At 46.4% G+C, this 23,256-nt stretch overlaps 4 protein-coding genes and 1 non-coding gene across 6 annotated transcripts; 2 read left to right on the plus strand and 3 right to left on the minus strand.

Annotated features, from left to right (window-relative positions):
• Positions 1-34: 34 nt before the first annotated feature.
• Positions 35-3,634, minus strand: LOC101754195 (nascent polypeptide-associated complex subunit alpha-like protein 1). The gene is made up of 4 exons (XM_004984306.4): positions 3,460-3,634; positions 1,654-1,729; positions 609-739; positions 35-523 (listed from the first exon to the last, which is right to left on the minus strand). Exons 1-4 carry the CDS (start codon positions 3,529-3,531, stop codon positions 185-187), a joined length of 618 nt encoding a protein of 205 aa, XP_004984363.1. The 5' UTR covers positions 3,532-3,634; the 3' UTR covers positions 35-184.
• Positions 3,635-6,633: 2,999 nt separating this feature from the next.
• Positions 6,634-12,348, plus strand: LOC101780950. The gene is made up of 5 exons (XM_004986929.2): positions 6,634-7,095; positions 8,185-8,294; positions 8,371-8,742; positions 9,890-10,592; positions 11,773-12,348. Exons 1-5 carry the CDS (start codon positions 6,861-6,863, stop codon positions 11,838-11,840), a joined length of 1,488 nt encoding a protein of 495 aa, XP_004986986.1. The 5' UTR covers positions 6,634-6,860; the 3' UTR covers positions 11,841-12,348.
• Positions 12,349-13,830: 1,482 nt separating this feature from the next.
• LOC101754588 lies at positions 13,831-15,015 on the minus strand. The gene has a single exon (XM_004984307.2). It carries the CDS (start codon positions 14,816-14,818, stop codon positions 14,300-14,302), a length of 519 nt encoding a protein of 172 aa, XP_004984364.1. The 5' UTR covers positions 14,819-15,015; the 3' UTR covers positions 13,831-14,299.
• Positions 15,016-17,720: 2,705 nt separating this feature from the next.
• On the plus strand, positions 17,721-17,792 carry TRNAP-UGG. The gene has a single exon. It is a non-coding gene; the product is annotated as a tRNA-Pro (tRNA).
• Positions 17,793-19,050: 1,258 nt separating this feature from the next.
• On the minus strand, positions 19,051-22,628 carry LOC101754996 (superoxide dismutase [Cu-Zn] 4A). Of its 2 annotated transcripts, none has more exons than XM_004984310.3 (8): positions 22,471-22,628; positions 20,927-21,014; positions 20,737-20,838; positions 20,535-20,630; positions 20,310-20,341; positions 20,139-20,214; positions 19,488-19,541; positions 19,051-19,351 (listed from the first exon to the last, which is right to left on the minus strand). In XM_004984310.3, exons 2-8 carry the CDS (start codon positions 21,000-21,002, stop codon positions 19,329-19,331), a joined length of 459 nt encoding a protein of 152 aa, XP_004984367.1. In that variant the 5' UTR covers positions 21,003-21,014; positions 22,471-22,628; the 3' UTR covers positions 19,051-19,328. The 2 variants fall into 2 exon arrangements, with proteins under 2 accessions (XP_004984367.1, XP_012698421.1); XM_012842967.3 differs by having other exon boundaries at positions 22,345-22,605.
• Positions 22,629-23,256: the final 628 nt, after the last annotated feature.

The raw sequence follows: 23,256 nt of genomic DNA on the forward strand, positions 1-23,256 counted from the left end.
CAGAAAAACAGCATTAAGCTATAGACTTTTGGTGTAAGCAAGCCAGCAAAGATGAAACCATGTTGCAATTTCCTTGACCAAAGTGCAACCAAGCATGACAGTCATTATGGTCCACAGATATCGCTCCAGCTGCAGTACACTCAAGGGGGGAAACAAAAGGTTTGACAGCAATGAAAACAACACTCTAATTTGTCAGCTCCATAATGGCAGTGACAATGTCCCCATCAGCAGCCTTAAGAGCCTTGACAGCCTTGGGTCTGGAGACGGATGCCTGGGTCATCACCAGCTCAATGTCCTTGGGCTCAACACCGGTATCGTCAACCTCCTCCTCGTTGTCCTCCTGACCGAGCCCAGAAGTCTCAGGCTTGGAGATCATCTGGCTCAAGTCAGGAGCCTTGAACTGTTCAGCAGCCTGGGTCTGCAGCTGGGAGCTGAGGTCCTCAATCTTGGCCTCACCAAAGATGACATAGGTGTCCGAGTTCGGGCTCTTGAACACATCTGGCTTGGAGATGACAAACAGTATCTGGAAATGCAGCTGTGTTAGCCAAACAACCAGAAACATACCAGAAACATTAGTCAACTGGTGTGGCTGACAACAGTGAACTCACGTTCTTGCTTTTCTTCACGGTGACACGGCTGACACCAGTGATGGGCTTCATGCCAAGCTTCAGCATGGCCTTGCGGCTCTTCTTCTCGCTCCTGCTTTGCTTTGATTTGCCACTGGCATCACCTTCTTGCCCTAAACATGACAAAATGGAATCAAATACTTGTCAGGTCACAGGTGTCGTGATTGTTCCACAAACTCAACAGAAAACAAAACAGTCAGCGGCCGGTACAGCCGTACAGGGGCAATAGGAAAAAGTAAAAACAAAACCCATGGCTCATAATTTCTTTGCCCAACACAGGCTTCTGCACCAATCATCCACAAGTGAGAGTACCTAGCAACGCAGTTTACTTGCCTCCTATGCATGGTATCCATTATGCATAGTTGGCATGCAGTTTATCTTTCAAGGATATGGTTGACAGGTAGTTGATACAGATGCTAGGGCAAACATAATCAGTAACGACAAAAATATTAACTAGTTACATGAATTCACTGCAAGCTAAACATAGTAACGTAAGCATAATGCATTAACCAGCAACTAGTAACGTAAGCATAATGCCAATAACCGGCAACCTTAGGTAATGTACACGTGCATCAGAAGTAGGGAAACTCAGTTCACAAACAACTCCATTTAACACTCTAATTAAACATAGTATCGTAAGCATAACCTATTTCACATATTCCACTCCAGCCTTTCAAAGTTTACAAATGCCAATAAGCAGCAACCTAAGGCAATGTAGACGTGCACCAGAAATAGGGAAACTCAGTTCACAATCAACTCCATTTAATACTGTAAATAACATTCACATATCACGAGTTCATGACACTCGCGAATATACAAAGCCCAAACCCATAAATGCCCCCCACACTCTTAACATGTACAATATTTAACAATAAAGATGCAGACCCATAGGCTTGTAGCAGTACCATTGATTTGCCCTAACTGATTCTAATACAAAAACCATTGGAACTGCCAAACCATTTACAGAATGAGACAAAAGACAGACGAGTGACACTCTAAAATAACCAAGCGTTTGTGCATAACTTACCCTCATCATCATCCTTGTCATCATCGTCGTCATCCTCGTCATCATCGTCGTCATCCTCAACCACAACCTCCTCTGCCTGTCCGTGACATTCAAAAGAGAAGTCATCAGGTGATATAAAAATCAGAATAGATTATGCACAGCGCTATCACGAAAATAGATAGCAAATCAAATCATACGAACAGGCGAGATTAAAAGGATCATGCCGCCTCACACAAACAAACAACAAACCGCATTGGAGTGATGGGCGCTTAACCCCTCTCAGATTCACTCCCCTCACATGATGGCAAATCCACTGCCACTCACCACCTCGTAGTGGCAAACAGTTGACTATCTGGGAAAAGCGCACAACTAGAAGAAGACTAGCAGCACCAATCATTTCTGCCTGCCAAGTAATACTACAAAAGATGCAGCTTTACATAATCCAGCAAAAACCATCAAAGAAAATCCAATCTACTTCAGGCTCACGGATCTACTTGATAACATCATCCCAAGCCTACGCGAGACAGATTCCACTTCGGATTCTTTTTTTTCGAGAACGTGCCTGAGCATGTATTTCATTAAGAAGAGGATTACAAGAACGACCTAGAATTACAAAGAGCACAAACCGCTGCACACCACACACAACCCAAACAACAGAAGAGACCCACAGCACACACACCAACCATCTAAACGACCTAAGAGTTAAGACACTACTCATACAACAAAAGAGACCGCACTCCAACCCAACTAAAACGACCTAAGACACTGAAGCCCTGCAGAGACAAAGATGAGCGCTATGATCACCCCCTGAGATTGCCAAAGCGACCGACCCAAACAACAGGCAAACGAAGGTAGCGTGCGGAAGGTTATGCAAGATTGATGCCTTCACAAAGGGTGCGACGTCAAAGACGCCGCCGTCATTCGTCTGTTAATGGACGGAGTTTTCACCAAGCAAGAACCAGAAGGGAGTAGGTGACCACGACAACGCCTCCAACAAGGTGAACTGCGCCCGAAGCCGGAGCTGTTGTCGACACCAGCAGAAGCCGGGCAGAGCTTTCGCTGGTAACACCCGATCCCTAACACCACAGAATAAACCAACGGAGGCCTATCATGACCCAAACAACCAGTATGACATCGCAATCACGACGAAGGGCAGACCACAACGCAGGCAAAGAGCATACACACAGGGCTTAGTGAAGATTCCTCCTCCAAAGCAAAGGCGACAGTGGCCACCACCGCAGAACGGCGGCGGCAACGACCTCCAAGCACCGGCATCCAGCCCCCCCCCCCCCACAGCCTCCTCACCTGCAACCAAGGCACCGGCCACGAGGAGGCACCTGCAGTGATAGTCGTAGATTGGGACCCGAGGACGGCAGATCGGAGTCGGCCGGGGAAGGGGGTCCGGCGTCGGGGACCCACGCCGTCGATGAAGGTGCGCGCGTGACCAGCAACAGGGAGGAGGCGACCACGCCGGGGGACGACGGATCCGCACCGAGGGGCGACGGGAAGATCAGGCGGCGGCCGGCCGAGACACGACCGGCGGTGGCAAAGACGACCAGCGACCGGGTTGGGTGTGGTGGAGGGAGAAAGGAAGAGAGAAGAGGAGAGGGAGTGGGAGCGCGCGGACACCGACTTCGACGCCGCCGCGGGCCGCCGCGGCCGGCGCCGGAGGTGGCGGCGGCGGCCACCGGGCTAGGGTTTGAAGGGGGCTCGGCGGCGCGGCTCTGTTCGCACCCGAGTCGCCCAGGAGAGCGACGCGGGGGCCGGGACTATTAGCATTCCACTTCGGATTCGTACCATTAGGGAGGGAAGGGTGTGAGTTCTGACCTCGTTCTTCTGCTCCTCGAGCTTCTGCTGCTCGATCTGGGCGGCGAGCTCCTCAGCGGTCTGCGCCGTCATCTTGGGTGGGAGGGGATGCGGGGGAAGAGAGAGGCGGCGGCGGCGGCTTGGCAAAAACCCTAGAGCAGACTCGCGCAAATGGGGAGCTGGGGCTTGGGGCTGGGGAAGGGGCGCTTTGGACTTATTTAATCAGGTTGGATCACAACAAACACCCCCACTTGTTTGGATTTTACAAAGCACTGACAAGTTGTATAGGGCAAGGGTGATGTGAATGTCTCCTATTATGGCAATAAGGGTGGGACTCACAGCAGATGGCAGTAACTATGGTCAATCCTACAATAGTTAGAGCTTCGCGGGTATCTCCAACCATTTGAGATAGCTGCTAGCTTAATGTGAAAGAGAAAGAAAAGTAAATTAGTCTACGTGTAGGAGAAGGGAGAGTATCGGAAGACGTGCAAGCTTAGCTCTTCACTAAAAGCTAGCGGTGATATTTTTACACTGTTCATTGATTAAAATATTAACTTCACTAGCTCAACACCCTCTCGTTGGAGAGGCCCCAAGGGAAATAACGTGGATCAATGAAATCACCTTCTCCTCCCATGTGAACAGCGAATCAGCAAAAGTATTGTATTTTATTGTCTTGTTGCCACACCTTAAGCTTAAGCTTCATTTTTGATGAGCATTGACGGTGTGTTCCTACGATGGCAAAGGTCAATGACTGTAGTAGCATTGAATGCTTAATGCTACATTTTTTAGCCACATTGTGTTGCCCTAAGTATGCGTTGGCCGTCGAATAGGGAGTGGGGTGGGAAAACATTCATATATACATTTTACAAGCACTAAAAAACTAATTAGTCAATGCTTACATACTTATGTGATTGACAATTGTACTCAACAACTCTTGTAAAAAAATATATACATAAATAACTTAGTAAAAAAAAAATTCTAATGTTCATGCTAAGAGAAGTTCGTGTATTAAGGTCATGAAACACTATGATATGCTCTTTCTAAAATTAATTTTAATCTGATTTGTCGTCTCCTGATCAAGTCATAAAGAGCTAGTAACTAATTGTTTATAAGTTAATATATGCTCAAAATAAATTATAAAGAAGTAGTAGTGAAAATTATATTTTTAGATTGTGTCAAACTCTCGACGTTTAAAACATCACTTAATCGCTCTATTTTAAAATATAACATCGTGAACAAAAACTAACATAAGTGAGGAACAATGTTCCTTACCAGGGGCTTTTGTTTGTCGTATGCACATACTATACCAGCTGATTAGATGCATTCATGCATGTACTAGTCTTGTATATGTTTAGTGTGCTACCTTAAGTCCCTTCTTTGCCCTCCATCATTCTCCTTGTGGAAAAACCACTCATCCACGTATAATGTCACCTTCTTACTTGACCAAGCCATCACTGAGACGATGATAATATCCACGAGCACCACATGCTCCGTCTGTTGAAATGTCTAGAATTCATGCATGCTTGTTCGACACGTAGCTTAGTATTTTGTTTGGTAGTGTTTAACCTTGCCATAGACAGGGTGAGTGTGGCAACAAATTAAAGCCATGGTTGTCGTAAAAAGTTCGGAAAGAAAACGTATCTATAACATGTGGGTTGCATGGCTGAGGGTATGTAGCAAGTCATAAATGTGCAACTGAATCAAACGGAAACTGCAACACGTCTAAACTTTAGCATAGCAATGTCAAGCACGAAACAACACACGCTAAGTACTGAAGGCACACTTCAATCATAGCTGACCGATCGTGACATGCGGCAAGACAACATTTACCACCACTGCCATGAGCCATGAGCACATAGTGCGTGCTTATAAATAGAAGCTTGCCATGGTTGCGATCGACGCGTGTAAAGAAGGCACAACAAACATAGGGGATGTTCGCCACACAGGGGCTAAAATTTAGCCCCCGTCACATCGGATGTTTGACACTAATTAGGAGTATTAAATAGTGGTTAATTACAAAACTAATTGCACAACTCCTAAGTTAAATCGCGAGACGAATCTATTAAGCCTAATTAGTTCATGATTTGATAATGTGGTGCTACAGTAACCATTCGCTAATGATGGATTAATTAGGCTTAATAGATTCGTCTCGCGATTTAGCCTAGGGGTTCTACTATTAGTTTTGTAATTAGCTCATATTTAATCGTTCTAATTAGCATCCGAACATCCGATGTGATAGGGTTAAAGTTTAGCCCTTGTCTCCCAAACACTCCCATAGTGCGTTGCGCATGCGCAGGCGCAAGCATCCTCCATGGCTTGTGCCGCCCCGAGCGAGCTCAGGTACTAACACAACCATCGAAGAAGAGCAGCTCCCTACCGTACCATAGTCATTGGAGTTTTAAGACATCGTGACTTCTGGGCTTCCGCTTCGGCCTCCGGAACTCGGAAGTCGGTGTTCGCAGTGGAGAAATTAGAGCAAATCAGAGAGGCGTTTCTATCCTGTGGGTGTATATGCTATTGAAAATTTGATCGCAGTCACTAGTTTTCTTATTTTTTCACCCGCACCGCCTAGGTACCATGTACCCCCTAGGCCACGAGACGGAGGAGGATCAAGGCTCTGTTTGCTTCGCGTCCAAACTCGTCGTGCCTAGACTTCGGCGCGCCAGACTCGTTTAGGCCACCGTTTGGCACACGTCCGTATGTTCGACACGCCACAATTGCTTGGCTGAGCTCCTGTTGTTTTCTGCGCCAAAACACGCCTGAAGTCTGGCGGACGCTTCGCCCGCCGGACTTGCGGCGTCGCCGCACCTCAGCGTTGATTGCTGGGTCACAAGCCCAACAGGGCCTAACCACGCACGTGAGCGCATTCATGCGCGGTCACCGCGGAGCGCGGAGGCCCCCGTCCACAGACCCCGCGCCGCGCGGCGCAGGTCAACAGCTTTCAACGCCCGGGCGCCACCCGTCCCCCGTTGTCGTCATCAACCCCCGTCACGTTCCCACCAACCTGGCTGCTGCCTGCCTCTCCGCCCGGGCACTCCCCCTCCACCGCCGCCTCCGCTCGTCCCAGCCACACTCACCGACGCGCGGGGCCCATGCCTCTTTGTGCCCCACCGGTCACCGAGATGGGCTGCAGCGCTGGCGGTAGCTGCGGAAGCCGCTCCGGGATTTAACTCGCGGCAGTACCCGAGCACTCGCTCGCTGCCACTGCGCTTCGGCGGTAGTGACCTCCGCCTCCTCGCTGTCCTTCTCTCTCGCGCGCTCGCTCGCTCACTAGCGCATCCAACCCCCAATCTCTTCTCCCACCCCCCCCATTGGAGGAGCGAAAGGAGCCTGAGCAGAGCGGGAGCAAACCCTAACCGCCCGTTGGCTCGGCTCGGGAATGGCGGAGGCGGTGGCGCGGTGAGGGGATCTGCTGCCGGGTGATGGGGAAGGCGGCGGGGGACCCGCCGGACTCGGCTGGAGGAGGTGGAGGAGGAGAAGGAGGCGGCGGGGAGGTAGCGCCTGGGGAGGAGGGGCGCGGGCGGCGCCGGTGGTGGCGCTGCGCGGCCGCGGTTCTGCTCGGCGCCGCCGTCGTGCTGTCGGCGCTGTTCTGGCTGCCGCCGTTCGCCGCGCGGCGGCGGAGGGACGAGGAGGCGCGCGCCGACCCCTGGGGCGGAGGTGAGTGGCGTGCGTTGCTGCCTGCTGCTTGGGTGTAAGGGTGGGGTGTTTGCAGCTTGCAGGTCGCTTGCGATGTGTTCACCTTGTGCGTTTGGTGAGGCTGTTGTAGGATGGAGCTGTTGGGTTGTGTGATGCGAAATGCAGGTTGATTCCTGTGGCCAGGCGTGCTCAATTGGGAGTTCCCATTCGGGTTCCAGTGAGTTGAGCTTGTAATGCTGAGCTCGATGGTTTGCAACTTTGTCTAGAATTGGGGCGGGCTACACATGGTTTAGCAGCGGCGCGGTGAATTCGACACGCCTTGGTTTTAAATCGTGGACTAGTTGATGCACTGGGGGTTCGTGCTTCAACAGGTTGACCTAGCCACCTAGGAACTCTGTTGATGGCGACAATGGTAGTTGATATGGTTTGTTTGATTGAGAAGTTTGTGGTGCATTTGATTATTTGAGATTATAGCACTGTTACACGGTTGCGTTGGTTGTGGAACCACTGTCCGATTGGTTTCTGCCAAAATTATGGTTGTCCTGCTGGGGATTGTTGGTCTGCTGTCCTGACCTGCAGTTGGCGCCGATTCATATTTGAATAGGACCACTTGCTAACTTTGTAGACTGTCAAATTCATTGTCAGCTGATGGAGTAGGAAGGTGTTTAGAATAACCTAATTATTTGCCCAGAAACATCTCATAGAATTGATAGCTCTTGTTATATGTTGCAAGATTTGGTAAACTACATCTGCAAATTGTCATCCAAGAACTTTTGGAATGAATATTGACGTACCTGACAAAAGGTACAACCGTAACCTGAACAGTTCACAATCCACAAATCCGAATTCCAAATGTGCTGTGCCTGGCAATTGTAGTGCATGATAATATTCTGATTTCTCAAATTTACTCTACATTACCACGAGTACCCTATAAGCTAGCAGCTGAGACTGAGGGTTCTCGTGCGCTTCCCCTGTACCTAGTTCTTATTTGTTTATGGAAAACATGTTAGGCTTGTTTAGATGGTCCGATGTACTTGCATAACATTTCCTTTAATGAAGCATTTCTTTTAGTTCCAATTCTCTTTTGTGCTTATTGTATTTTACTTACAGCTGATGTGGTTGCAAGCTTCAGGCTGCAAAGAATGATTTATGAGCTGAGTGGAAATAAATCAAAACTTGAGTATGATATTTTTGAAGAAATTGGCATCAACAATTCTGCAGTACGTTTTACTTCACTTATTATCTATAGCGATTGTCCATGAGTCGGTCTATTTATTTGCTCTTCTGCTACTCCAGGTGTCTGTACTTTCCTTGGATCCAACTGCTGAATCAAACTGGACTACCGTGACTTTTGGAATTTGGCCCTATCCTAGTAATTTCACCATATCACCAACAGAGTTAAGCATACTGCGGTCATCTTTGGTGTCCTTGGTTATACATCAGTCTATACTCCATTTGACACCATCTCTGTTTGGGAATTCTTCTTCTTTTGAGATCTTGAGGTTTCCTGGCGGCATAACAATTATACCTCCACAGACTGCTTTTGTTCCTCAGAAGCCTGATGGATTATTTAATTTCTCGTTGAACTTTCCCATTGATGTGGTACAAGACAAACTGAGTGAATTGAAGGCCCAGATGAAATCTGGGTTATTTCTTAATGAACATGAGGTTTGTGCTACTCAAGTTCTAATTCATTTGCTTAAAGCGTTATTGATGAACCAGTTCTCATTTCGTGGATACTGGGGAAATATTTCCATTAAAGTCAGTTGGTTAATCCAAATCGGTTTTATTGGTGAATAATTGCTTTGACCCATATTCTTGCTATGCTGCTGACATTATATGGTGCATGGAAGATGTCATTGCACTTGCACAGCAATTTAATAAATCATAAACTAATGTAAATTTTTTATTTTAACATGTCTTAGCTGTACATATCTGGATTTAGTGTATCCACACATGACAAAAAGCATAGCAGCTTATGGATGCAAATTTAGTTATTTACTGTTTGGCACTAAGTCATTCAAGTGTACCTCACTCACTTGAGTGAATGCAAGAAGTTGCCTTGTTATCAATGTTTATCAGTTGTCACTGGTATTTTTTTTTTGTCGGTAGTCACTGGTAAATTTTTTGTGCTTATTTATTACTGCAAGTAGTTTTACTGTTAGGGTTTTAGGCTACCCCCTGGGCCTAGGGTACTAGAGAGGGAGGAGGAGGTGGCCAGCGGCCATGGTGGAGGTGCAGGGGGCGCAGGGAGAGAGGGAGAGGGAGCCGAAGCCTGAAAGCTGGAGAGCTTTAGGGTTTTACCCCTTAATGCTTTACTGGATTAATTTGGTACATGGGGCCTCTATTATATAGAGGGGACTCGACTTGGCTCTCAAGGCACCTTGACCTACTTGGCTTGCAAGCCATCCTAATATCTAGAACCTTCCTAATTCCTAACCTAGGTAAACGGGCGGCAGCTGCCGCGCTACAGTACCGCAGGTACTGTTCAGTACCGCATGCTCCTCTTTGGGCCAGCTTTGGGCCCCTTTGGCCCATCCGGGCTAGCTGGGCCCTCTAGACCCATAACATTTACACTTGGGGAAAGACACGTTTCTGCTCTGTTGATTGGTCTTGCTAGTTGCCAGATAAAATATATCCACTAATCCTGCATTGTATTGATCTTTTATGAGTTGAAAGCCCATTCAATCACCAATCTTTACATATTGTGCCTACTGCTTTCGAAATTTCTTTTGTTCAAACTTTTTTTCAATCTTTATACTTTTCACAAATGCTTCTTTTATTCTTGAGTAACTCTTTCCCTTCTGAAATGCAGATCTTATATGTTACATTGACAAATCTGTATGGTTCAACAGTTGCACCTCCTACCATTGTTCAAACATCTGTTCTTCTTGCTGTAGGGGCAGATAACAAACCACCATCCTTGCAAAGATTAAAACAATTAGCCCAAACGTTAAGAAATTCTTCTTCAGGAAACTTGGGTTTGAACCACACTGTATTTGGACGAGTTAAGCAGATTAGTCTGTCATCCTATCTTCAGCATTCACTGAACAACTCAGGCAACGCTCATTCCCCAAGTCCAGCTCCTCAACCTTATAATCAACCTCCCTCAATCCACCAGGATCACATTGACCACCACCACCATCATCACCACCACCACCACCACCACCACCACGATCATAGTCATCAGAGTTTACAGCATTTGCCCCCTGCTCCTGCTCCTCTTCACGGTGCACCTACTTTTCTGAGCTGTGGTTCTACATGCACACGCAGGAAAGAACATAGCACTGCTAAGCACCATTCACCTTCCATCAGGGATCCTCTGTTACGCCATATTGTGCCTGCAGCTTCTCCAAATAGTTATGGAGCTTCAGGTCCATATGCAGATCCACCATCATTTCATCCAAGGATTTCATCATCTCCGCTTCCTGCTGTTGTCTTTCCTGCAATGCCGCCCAGTATGAGAACTTTGAAGCCTCCCAACAAGTTCTCATCGATATCACCTGCAACATCTATCTGTGAGTTATTTTTCTACTGATTTTCCGTAATCTCTCTTAGATTATATATCTATTGAGGCAAATTATTCGTCTGGATCCATTTTTCTATAAGTTATAACATGAATTGCTTGGATCATTGATCTAAAAATACTGATATTGACTTCACTAACTTTAATATGCACTCCAGTTAAACAATTATTTGCTGTGTACCAAATCAGCTTCTTGTGTTGATAATACTTGACCTTGGGCAGTGTTTAAGGATGGTCTGTTGACAAAATCATATTTTGAAATTTGGACGCCAATGGTTTGTGACACTCTTGACTTACTATTTTTCTTTTTCCACAAGCTTTTAGATTTTAACAATACAATCAACTGTTTGGGACCTTTAAGTAGGTAACATGTCTATTTAATATTATAAAATCCCTATTAACTCTTTTGAACTTTGATTATTCGTTGGGAATCATAAGGCTTTTCTATTTAAAAAAAACATATGGGTAATGCATGTAGCATGACAGTTTACCACAAGAATAGTATTTTTAGTTATCAGTACCATTTTACTTACTAAGAAACTGGCACAGAAATATATAGAAAAATAGAACTTATGTCGTTATAGTGAAATGGACATGGATATTGCGTTGTTTTACACTTATGCTGAGTGACAGTGAAATGAACATTAATATTTGTGTTAGTTTTGAAATGAATTAGTGGGAAATGCGAGTTCCTGATATCTTGATGAGAATGATAAACATAATATGTGCTACAGTCATTTGTGTACCTCTTTCTTCGTAATGGAGCCTTAGGGGGCAATTAAGGACTGATGACAGTACTTAACAGCTACGTAGGAATCTGAAATCATTTAATTTTGTGACTTGTGATGTTTAGACATATGAAAGTGAAGTATTGGGACTTTGTTGTGGGCTTTCCTGACAGAGATTAGGAAAAGAATGAACAGTTGCAATAGCTTTGCTAGAGGGCGAACCTGCTTTCACTCTCTTTCATAATAACTTAAGATACATATGAAAGTGAAGTATCGGGGCTTTGCTGTGTAGCTTCCTGACTGAGATCAGAAAAAAATTGAACTGTTGCAATCTGTATCTTTGAGTTTGTTTCCTTCTGTCGATATTATCTGGTCTTCTTTTCTTATTCAGAACTTATCCGTCTGGTGTTTGATGTCTAATACATCTGCTATAACATGGTGCAGCATTTGCGCCCAGGTTATCTTCCCACTGGTGGGTCATTGCATCACTTCTATACTGGCCCCTATTATAGAGATCGAAATATCTCATCACCCAGGAGGTGAAGTTCATGCGGCAGCTTGGATCACCATTTTTCAAATGATCCTCAGCATAAAAAACTCTGGATGGTTGTCTTTGGTGATCACTTAATGGATGTAAATATGTGTATAACGCAGCAGAGGGGTGTATTTGTGGTCAAAGCCGTAATGATGGCGGGCCCTCAGTTGTCTTCCATCCCTTATGCTGCTTTGTACAATCATGCGCAGATCAAATAAAGATTTTGTGTTTTTTGTTGAGAATTATTGTGCAGCACTGAGGTCTTCAGTATTTAGAAAACAAAGGGGTCTCATGTTATTGATCCAGTTTTGCTGTTTCATGTGTTGTAAAATTGTAAATACGAGTTTGAGAGGGGATGGACTAATCTTTTCTTTTTTTGAAATTAAGAAGCAGCAATGTTCTGAATACTTATGTTTAATGAATAAGGCACCTCTATATCTCGCGAAGCATTAGATTGTTGTCCGAGATTTGGCCGGGGGCAGAAACTAAACATGTGGATATCATTCCTGAATTTATTGCAGCATGCATATGGATACATGATAGCATATTCTGTATTTTGTTTGGCACCTTCCATATTTCTGATTTGCCTGCAACCGGTCATAATTTTTTGCTCCTTTAACTCGTACAATTACAGTAATTGATGTTGCAAAAGTTGTACTAGTTTGCTATATGCTTTTCTCATCTTATTCTCCATGTGAAAAGGTTGCCTATCACTATCAGTGTCAGAATCTGAATCTGTGAAGATTTGCTCAGACCTGGGACTCTTCAAATTGAAGCAGAAGACTAATGGAATGGAATTCTTGAAGTTTCCCTCCATTTCCTCCGAAGCTGCCTGAGTCATGGTAAGTTTGTATCCAAATTGTAATGTACCTAGAAGCCAATTGATCTCTGTAGCTCTTGGATCTATTGTTGCACTGCAGGTATTTGGTGTGTTTTGCTAGAAGATGTTTCCCAGTGGTACGCTTCATTGTTAAGCTGGATTGATGCTCCATCGCTGATGTGATGTAGCTTATCTTTCCCTTTCAGGTACAAGACTTTATCTAGGATAATGGCATGGGCTAAGTGCTTTTAAACAGGATCGAGTTATATGTAACATATAGTGCAATATGCCTCCTTTCTTGGATTCCAAATGTGGTGTGACAATTGGTTGAGATTTACCCAGAATGTGTTGCTTTACAGGTGTGCTTGTGACAACTTTGACCCTACTGGTTGGCTAAGTCATCCAAGCAACTGTCAGTGACATTGTTGCAGGCAGTGGGGCTCCATTTCCAGGAACCAACATGGAAGGGGGCGGGAGGAAAAATGCAGAGAACTTGTCTGAAGGTGACGAGGCTCAGCTGAATGGGTAAGCCATCACACAGCCATCACAAAGTTTGGATAACAATGACACTTATTGACAACATAGAAATATAAAGGTGAATGGCCATGTCGGCTCCGCCCAAATCACCCCTGTTATGGAATTTGAATTAACTACCACACCATTTCATATGACTCTGAAGACAATATGACTTCATTTATCCCGTCAGCATGATCTAAGTTCCGGTTCGGTTCGCGGTAATCTTCCTCGATGCTCATTTGTTGGTGGGTGGCACTGCTCCTTCTTTGACTATCCTAGACCTTGCTATTGGATCAGGTCACAGATTTTCTAGTTGCCAGTTCATATCATTCAAGTTGTTAGGGTACGTGATGAATTGGACAGTGTCTCCAACTGAGAGCTACACATCTAACCCCGCTCCTGGCCGGTGGCCGACATCAAAATGGTTAGTTTGAGTCTTGGTCTCGGCATCTGCGTTAGAGGCAGGAGGTGCATGAACATCGCTAACAGCGATTTGATTGGGCCCCGAGAGGAAAGCAGCTCCTTAAAATTCCAATTCCTTTTGAAGAGCACAAGCAACTCGGGCACAGTGCTTTGCTTTCTTTTTTTTTGAAAGCCACAGTGCTTTGCTTTCGGTTGTACTGAACGCTGGTTTTAACAAATGCACAAGGTGTACTTTTTTCCTGTTGGGAATTCTAGAAACAGTTGACATACACTAAAGGGCACCTTTCCTTTTAAACTGGCTACTGAAAAGAAATGCTTTCTTTCCACTGGCAGCAAAATCTCTAGAGTGACAAGCATATGTTAGCCCCTGTATATTTTTAACTACACGTGTGGTGTTCATTTTTTTTTTGCCCCTGTCTTGCACCACGAAGAGAAAAAATAACCCAAAGTGAAGTGCAAGAAATAGATACAGAGTGCACACGACTTTCTGAACGAAAGAATCACTAAGCTACTAGGTCTGTTACTGCAACTGCAAACCTGCATCTTTTTTGATGAATGAATTTTGCTGACGCCAAATACACACGCTACTGTTGCAGTAACTTGCAACGACGTCCCAAGCCCAAACTTGCTGAGGCCGGCTGACTGGCGCGGCCACTGATCTGGCCGCGATCCAAGCCTCAGGGGTAGCCCGACGCCAGGCACGCCTCCCAGAACTTGCGGTCTTCCTCCTGCCGCCTGGCCGCCGCCACCTTGGGGTCCTCGTCGTCGCGCTCGCTGCCGGCGCGTAGTCCGCCCTCGGCCGCCGTGCCCCCGTTCGCCCAGAGGGAGCAGCGGCCGCCGCCGCCGCCGCCGCTGCTCTCGTGATGGCGCCACCAATCGACGACGCTCCTGCTCTCCTCGGTCTCCTCGTCGTCTTCCTGTCCCCCACAGCCACCGGCGACGAAGCTGCCGCATCCGCCATCCTCGTCTCCGCTGTCGTCCTCGACCAGCACCAGCTCCAGCTCCTGATCCTGGTCCGACGACGGGCAGCAAGACTCCGCCACCCTCTCCTGCTTCCTGCCGTGGGCGACGGCGACGGCGTCGGCGCGACCCCGCTTGCACGGGAGCCGCGGTGGCCGCGCGGCCGGCGCCTGCGACGGTGCCGCTGGCGGCGGCGGATGCCGGCGCGGGGCTACGTGCGGCTGCGCGGCGGCCATGGCTCGGAGAAACTAGCTAGATACCCGGGAGAGAGGGTGAGGCGAGATTGGTTTCCGGCTTTTGGGTTCGTTTTCAAGAGCGTGGGATATATACGGAGTGGGGGAGGAGGCAATCAACAATAGCAACAAGAGAGCTTTCCTAGGGGCCATGGCGTATCGGTGGCTTGCTTTTGTTTTGCACTCCTGCAGCTATCAACTTCCGGGGTCCGCTGCGCCCAACCGCGCGGGCCACGTCGCGTCTTTTCCGCGGGCGTCCGATCGCGGTGATCCGGCGACGCGTACTCCTAGTGGGTGGTAGCTGCTGTACTATTTGCGTCCAGCAGTTTGGTGCTAAATTAGGAACGCGCAGCAAGGGCGTGTTTGGATCCTGAGCTGAAGTTTAATCCGTGTCATATCGAATATTCGGATGCTAATTAAGAGGATTAAATATGAGCTAATTACAAAACTAATTGCGGAACCCCTAGGCTAAATAGCGAGATGAATCTATTAAGCCTAATTAATCTATCATTAGCGAATATTTACTGTAGCACCATATTATCAAATCATGGACTAATTAGGTTTAATAAATTCGTCTCGCGATTTAGCCTAGGGGTTGTGAAATTGATTTCTGTAATTAGCCTATGTTTAATACTCCTAATTAGTGTCCAAACATTCGATGTGATAAGGGCTAAAATTTAGCTTGGGATCCAAACAGCCCAAGTAATGTAGGGGCTCAGGAACGAGTCACGCGCGAGACGACCACTGCCCTTCATTTCCATTCATCATCTCCAAGCATTCTAGATAATAACGAGGCACTCTTAAAAACAACGAAATGAAATTTTCCATTCGAATTGGCCTAATACGGTTTTTCATAATTCCATGCTTTTGGTGCATTTTTTTTAGTATATACATTTACCACTATAATGTACAACTTTCTTTTACCATCGTTCCTGCCTGAATTGGTTGGTACCTTTCCTAGCTAAAAGAAATTCTTGCAAACTCTCCCCCAAAATATCCAAACTTTCCAAAGCGAAACAGAGGCGACGACAAGAAGGAAACAAAATAAGCTACTTGCACCGTTGGCCTCTCTGATCCGGGCCCCATCGGATCAAAATGGGTTGGGCACTAGCAGCGCACTGACAGCACACTTGGCATCGTCAGATGGATAACCAACGCATGATTACCATTGCGTACGGCGCGGGGGGAACAGCTAGAGCGGCTGACGCCGACGGGCAAGCCGCTGCGCCGTGCGCCCGATCCCGTCGCACCTCCTTCTAGAAGCGCATCAGCGATAGCATTTCAAATGCCACATCCTCCTGTCTGCATTTGGATCGAGGGCTGCTGGCTTCTAGAAGGAGAGGAACCGGACGCGGGACGCCCCACCCATGCCTGTCCCTTGGGCGCTTTGGATTCATTCGATTATTCACGCGCGTGCCATCTCTACTCGATCCAAATACAACAGCAGCATCAAACGAGAATCCATGGGCACGTTTGGTATGCTTGCTGGCTGCAAGATAGGCGCTGGATAGACTAGTTTGGTTGGTTAGCTAGCTGTCTCAGGGCTTGAGCTCTCAAGGTTTTTACATGCGAAGCTGAGCGAGTCAGAACCGCTCTCCTTCATTGGCAAGCTTTATCTTGCCGAGGCTGAAAAGGCAAAACTACCAAACGTGCCCTGTACATGCTTATCCTATCTTGGTTGGTCATGTTTCTCACGATGGAATCTAACCATAGCTCCATACAGGTGAGGTGCTTGTGCCCATCTAAAACGAGTCATGCGTCATGCCCGTCTCAAAACCATTCCCAGAAACAGCGTGCATTCCAGTTCCAAAGCCGGTATGATGTATTGGGGGCGGGACCGGATCAGATGCATGTCCTGATCGGCTGGTGCACATGCCGATGCCGGCAGATCGACACACAAGCATGGCATCGTTCGTTAATACCAGTAATAAATGGATGGATAAAGCAAGCAAGGCGTTACGTGCGGCGCGGGAAACACACCGCTAGCACGGGAGAGTATCTGCAGGCGCACGAGGCCCGCATGCCTTCTAGAAGAAGGGCCGGCCGGAGAGGGACACTCTTTCACGTGTTCCATCGTCGTGTCGTGCCTGCCGCCTCGGTTTTTTTCTGGCAGCTGTTGCAGTTGTAGGGACCGACCGTGTACAGTTGTAGGGACTGACCGTGTACCTGTTGTGTGTTGTGCGGTGATGCACCCTACTAAAGTTTAGCACATGTCACATCGGATGTTTGGATGCTAATTAGAAGTATTAAATATAGGTTAATTACAAAACTAATTGCACAAATAGAGTCTAATTCGCGAGACGAATCTATTAAGCCTAATTAGTTCATGATTTGACAATGTGATGCTACAGTAACCATTTGCTAATGATGGATTAATTAGGCTTAATAGTTTCTTCACGCAAGTTAGTATAAGGATTCTGCAGTTAGTTTTATAATTAGCTCATATTTAGTTCTCTTAATTAGCGCCCGAACATTCGATGCGATCCTTCTAAAGTTTAGGACCTCATATCCAAACAGCTCCTTAAGTGGTAAGTGGGATGGCGTACGGTACGACGAGGCTAGCTGGTATTTGCAGGTGCGTGGTGAATGCTGCGAGCTGCAAGGGCGCCCTTGGATTTTTTTCTCTCTCACGAGCACAGCAAGCACCTGCGCAAGTTCAATTTCGTGTCCTTCGAATTGAATTTGACTTGTCCATCTTGTACGAGGGAGGGAACCAAAGCCGAAGCCCACACGTCGAGGCGTTGCGTCGTCCTCAACTTGTCGACGTACCGCAAGTTTTTTCTTTTTTGGGTCTGGGGACGTGGTCTCTGGTAAACATGGAAAATTGGAAACGTGTAATGGCGCAGAGCCGGATGTGTTGTTAATACATTTAAATAACATTTTAAGACTAACGTTGACGTCAACAGGGCATTTGGTCTAGTGGTATGATTCTCGCTTTGGGTGCGAGAGGTCCCGAGTTCGATTCTCGGAATGCCCCCCTTTTTTGGCTTAATTGAAATTCTTTTTGTGCTTTCTTCTTCTTCTTCTTGTTTTTTTTTTTTAAAATGCAGCAGCCCGTCGCGCTGTCCATATTTCGACCGATCCGGCGCGATTCCTTGTTTGCTGTGAACCTGACTTGCTGCAATGCGATGTAGGGAGTGTTTGGTTCCTGCCAACGCTTGCCACGCCACAAAATTCGGCTTTGACGTTTAGCGTGGCAGACTCTGGCTGGAGAGCAAGCAGGCCCGTCAACGTCGCCAGCGACCTCTACGTTTGCCCGTCAATCTCCGCAGACTGCAGCAACAAGCTTATCTACTGAGCGAAAGCGAGCACCCCCTCCTGGCTCCCGTTCATAAGGCACGCCGAGATCGCCGCCGGCCATGCTTCGACGACGATGACAGTGGGAGAAGATGCCAACGGCGCGGTACGCAGGTAACCATGCGCACGCCGGCAAACCCGGTGCCACCACTGGCACGGACCAGCTTCAAGAAAGAACAGACGATGAGACAATGCACATCAACCGGCAAGACAGCAACAACCAACAGGCCAAACAGTCTAGCACACCAGAAATGCGCTCCACAGGTGCCCTCTTATTTCACTTATATCAGTCGGACGCTCTCAAAAGCGACACGTAACACAGATTCAGGAGAAACAGCGTTCACCAACACATGTTCAGTTCATCGGCAGGTGCTACAACCTTTTTTGGCTTAATTGAAATTCTTTTTGTGCTTTCTTCTTCTTCTTCTTCTTGTTTTTTTTTTTAAAATGCAGCAGCCCGTCGCGCTGTCCATATTTCGACCGATCCGGCGCGATTCCTTGTTTGCTGTGAACCTGACTTGCTGCAATGCGATGTAGGGAGTGTTTGGTTCCTGCCAACGCTTGCCACGCCACAAAATTCGGCTTTGACGTTTAGCGTGGCAGACTCTGGCTGGAGAGCAAGCAGGCCCGTCAACGTCGCCAGCGACCTCTACGTTTGCCCGTCAATCTCCGCAGACTGCAGCAACAAGCTTATCTACTGAGCGAAAGCGAGCACCCCCTCCTGGCTCCCGTTCATAAGGCACGCCGAGATCGCCGCCGGCCATGCTTCGACGACGATGACAGTGGGAGAAGATGCCAACGGCGCGGTACGCAGGTAACCATGCGCACGCCGGCAAACCCGGTGCCACCACTGGCACGGACCAGCTTCAAGAAAGAACAGACGATGAGACAATGCACATCAACCGGCAAGACAGCAACAACCAACAGGCCAAACAGTCTAGCACACCAGAAATGCGCTCCACAGGTGCCCTCTTATTTCACTTATATCAGTCGGACGCTCTCAAAAGCGACACGTAACACAGATTCAGGAGAAACAGCGTTCACCAACACATGTTCAGTTCATCGGCAGGTGCTACAAGTGCGAACGGCAAACACGCTGATCATAGATGGATCGGGTGCTCTTATTTCACATGTCCAAGGATGTTCAGACTGGTGTGGTGGTGACAAGGCAGGAGGCGACGCTTTCAGCACTCAAGTCCAGCGACCACTTTCAGCTTCAGCCCTGGAGTCCAATGATCCCTGGAAATGATAATACAATGCAATGAGAAATCCATATAGTATAACAAGGAGCATTTGGTATTTGTTATTATACAGAAAATGATGCTTGTTTGGAGGAAGGAATGGGGCTGGCCAGCTGGGGAAACAGTGAACATACCACAGGCAATGCGGCCACCAGCGTTTCCAGTGCTCTTGCTCAGCTCGTGCCCACCTGAACATACAAACACAAAAACCAACAATTATTAAACTCCATTTAATGGCACTGGATAAAACCCACAAACAGAGGCATCGGTTTGGCAATCAAAGACAAACAGGCAACACAATCTGACAAAGTGCACAGACAAGATGTTTAAATGAACAAATGTGCATAGATCAGTGACAAGCACCATACCGCAAGCAAGATTTCACAAGCATAATATACAAACTTGAAACTCCAGACAAGGTCAATAGATCACAGGACAGCCAAATAGACAACTCAGGTAAGGCACTATAACCTACTTCCAACTTATTTGAAGTTCAAATTCCTTCCTGACAGAGAGATGCCAAAAGCACTGGGGTTTTCAGGGAAATCGCAGGACAGTACAAGCATAGCCATACCTCAATTTTTTTTCCTCTGGCGTTTAATAATCAGATAGTTAGGACACTATTACATTGTCTTGCTCATGTCATCTATAAATAGAAATCTATACTGATCTTTCATAAGTCTATCTGAACTAAGAACCACTGTGTGCTAATAGACAGAACCTTAGCTCAAAACAGACTACAACACACAAAAGGCACAAGTGTAAACGATAAGTAGCAGCATTACCCTTTCCAAGATCATCAGGATCAGCGTGAACAACAACAGCTCTGCCAATGATCGAGTTCGGCCCAGTCAGTGGGATCTGCCAGGAAAAAAAATATCACCGATGTTAAAGGTAAGTAGAAGGCTAGGGCGACAGGAATCACAAGGGAATATGCTGAAGAAATGTCTGATTACCTGGCTGTCGGTAACATGGATGTTAGCAACACCTGAAAACAGAGAAATAAAGTCAGTGACTAAGAATGGTACATTCTCTCATACGTAAGATGTGAAATTGTGAATAGAGTTGCAGACTGCATCTACAGGATCAAGAAGTAATTCAGTTTCCTTAATGCAAGTAGCCAAGTACCCACTACATGGGTATGCAACAGATGGGAACAAAGAGGAGCAAGAGATCTTTACCATCTGCTCCCGCTGTGACATTTCCGAGATCTCCAGCATGGCGGTTGTCATCTTCTGGTGCTCCATGCTCCTTGCCCGCAGGATTGTAATGCGGTCCTGAAATATGAAACAAGTTCACCAATAAGTAGACAATTCAACGGTCTATAACTTGGCACAAATCCTGATCACATGAGCAAAGCCAAAGTAGGAAAGGAATAAATACCAGTTGACATGCAGCCATTTGTGGTGTCACCAAGTGCATGCACATGGAACCCGTGGAGGCCAGGCTTGAGGCCAGAGACACTTCCGGTCACAGTGGTGGGGCCTAAAAATAGATCCAACCATTTATCATCAAAAGGCAAGGGCTACAGTTCAACTGAATGAAACAGATCATAGAATATGTGATGACTTGCCATCTCCCTCTTGGGTGAAGTAGATGGTGCCCTTGACACCCTCACTGCTACCAAGCACAACAACAGCCTTCACCATTGTTCATGTGATCTGCAAAAAACTCCACAAGTAAAAAGGCATATCGGTACAGGTACAAGTAGCCTGAACTATAAGCAAGCAGTGAGGGATGTCAGTACATTTTAGAGGCTACCCCTAAGATATATAGAATATGCATACTCACATCATACTAGTGGAGATTGAATATGCTAAAAACAGACATTAAATATGGCTACATTTGTGGTATCAAGACAAATGTATGGGACAGTTGTCTACTTAGCTTTCAAAACCATGTAAACCAAGAGGGGGGTCTATGATGCACGATGTTGTAAATGTCTATTTCCACTTACTAGAAACCACACAGATCAGCACATTCATTCAAGACAACCAAGAGTTTTTCTGGGAAGATGGAACATTTTGGGGTAAAATGCCTGACTTGTTACATATATAAAAAAACCAACTCTACAAGAATCACACCTTGCACCAATGGGTGCAAGTAGTACACACGACATCAGATTTTCAGAACAGAATTTTAAAAAATAATTGTGAAGGTAGAGGTGGTTTTGGCTGGTCACCATGCTAGTCAATCATCCCCAATATACTGGCCTCCACCCTCGTATCAACTGACAAATCATAGCAGCATAGAACTATCTAAATTTTTGTGACTACTATAAGCATACTCCAAGGAATTTTTTTTTTAAAAAAGAGTACTCCGAGTAGCTAATGCTACAACGGACTGAAGCCATGGTGCCATGACATCTAAACTTCAATGGAAGTTTATTGCATGATTCAGACCCACTTTTAACCTCGGTGCAAATTATGATGCCAAAAAAATTTTAGAATTGCTCCACCATGTTCTTGAACCCTATGGCATCTATTTAGAATCAAGCCTGTCAGGGGTAAAACTGAAGGCTTGTTGATGATCCGTTCATCCAACTAGAACAGGCAAAAAAAAAAAAATCTACAACCAACACTTCCATAACAGTCGCATCAATCGCATAAACTACCTTTCCATGTATGTAGTCTACACATGTGCACAGTCCCCAAAGGCCCAAAGCAATAACAGCGTTGTGCCAGCACACGAACTGAATATGTGATACTAAATCCTTCCCTTAACAGCATGAGCTCGTGATCATTCATCGCAGGACAAACAACAAGCTCCAACCTGGGAACTAACATAACACATATCTATCGCTCAAAGCGCTTAGTCCTGTGAACAAATTGCCAAAGAAATGGACCAAATCAAGCCCCACGGGTGACACCTAGATGGAATAGATCACTCGCACAAAGATCGACCGATAGCATGTAAGATCTGTCTCGACGATCCATCGGAAGCTAACGGAAGCGGAAAGGGGGAAACCCCAAATCGAAAGAGGAACCGCACCAACGATCTGAGATCCGACCGCGACTGCTTCCACGGAATCGGAGACCGGAGTAGATTACGCGGAGCAACAGCACAGTGAGGCGATCGAAACCCCCAAAATCGTGGGGTTTTGGTCAAGCAGCATACCTCAGGCGACCCCCGCGGCGAGGAAGGAAGGGATGGGAAGGCGACGGCTTGGAGTCTTGCGCTTCTGGAAGGTTCCCGGGCGGGGCGGGGTTGCTGGACCGGGGGGTAGTTGGATGCTGGGGTGAGGAGGAGGATGGGCGCGTGTGCTGGATTTGTAGGCGCAGCCGGACCGAGGAGTCAAGTTGCGTTGCTATTCCGCAACTGTCAGCTGCCAATAAGATACTATTAGTGATAATTAATCTTTTTTGCCACTAGCCTCACCTATAAATTGCTGTGAATTTTACAGGAGCGGTATAAACCTTTTGGTTATGTAAAACTACATTCTTTGTTTTTTTATCAGCTTCTGTACTTGTAATTTCAAAGCTATAAATGGTATTTACTCTTTCCTAGCGAATATAAATTGCACTTGTTCACGAATACAACGGATAGAATACATCTCGTCAAGTGCTATAAAATTAAACATCTTGAATGTGAGCTATATAGTTCGACTAGTAGTTAGTTAAATTTTGCAAAGTAAAAATTTCAAATTAAAGTAAACTTCAAGAGTAAGATGGCATGTGACTTGTTTGTGTTTAATCGGATGCATGTTAACGACATTATTTCTGGAGAAGAAGATGGAGAAATAGTCTTTCGAGGAATTGTTTGGATACTGGAGCAGGGGACTGAAGTTTCACAGTAGTTTTTGTTTTTTGGTTGCCTGGTTGGTAGGTTTTACGATTGGGCTCCTAGGGGAATGGAAACTACAAGTGAGGGCCACGGTAACGGGCCTACATGCAGTGGGCCTTC

This window comes from Setaria italica, chromosome IX (assembly GCF_000263155.2).
Source record: "Setaria italica strain Yugu1 chromosome IX, Setaria_italica_v2.0, whole genome shotgun sequence".
NCBI classification, from domain to species: domain Eukaryota; kingdom Viridiplantae; phylum Streptophyta; class Magnoliopsida; order Poales; family Poaceae; genus Setaria; species Setaria italica.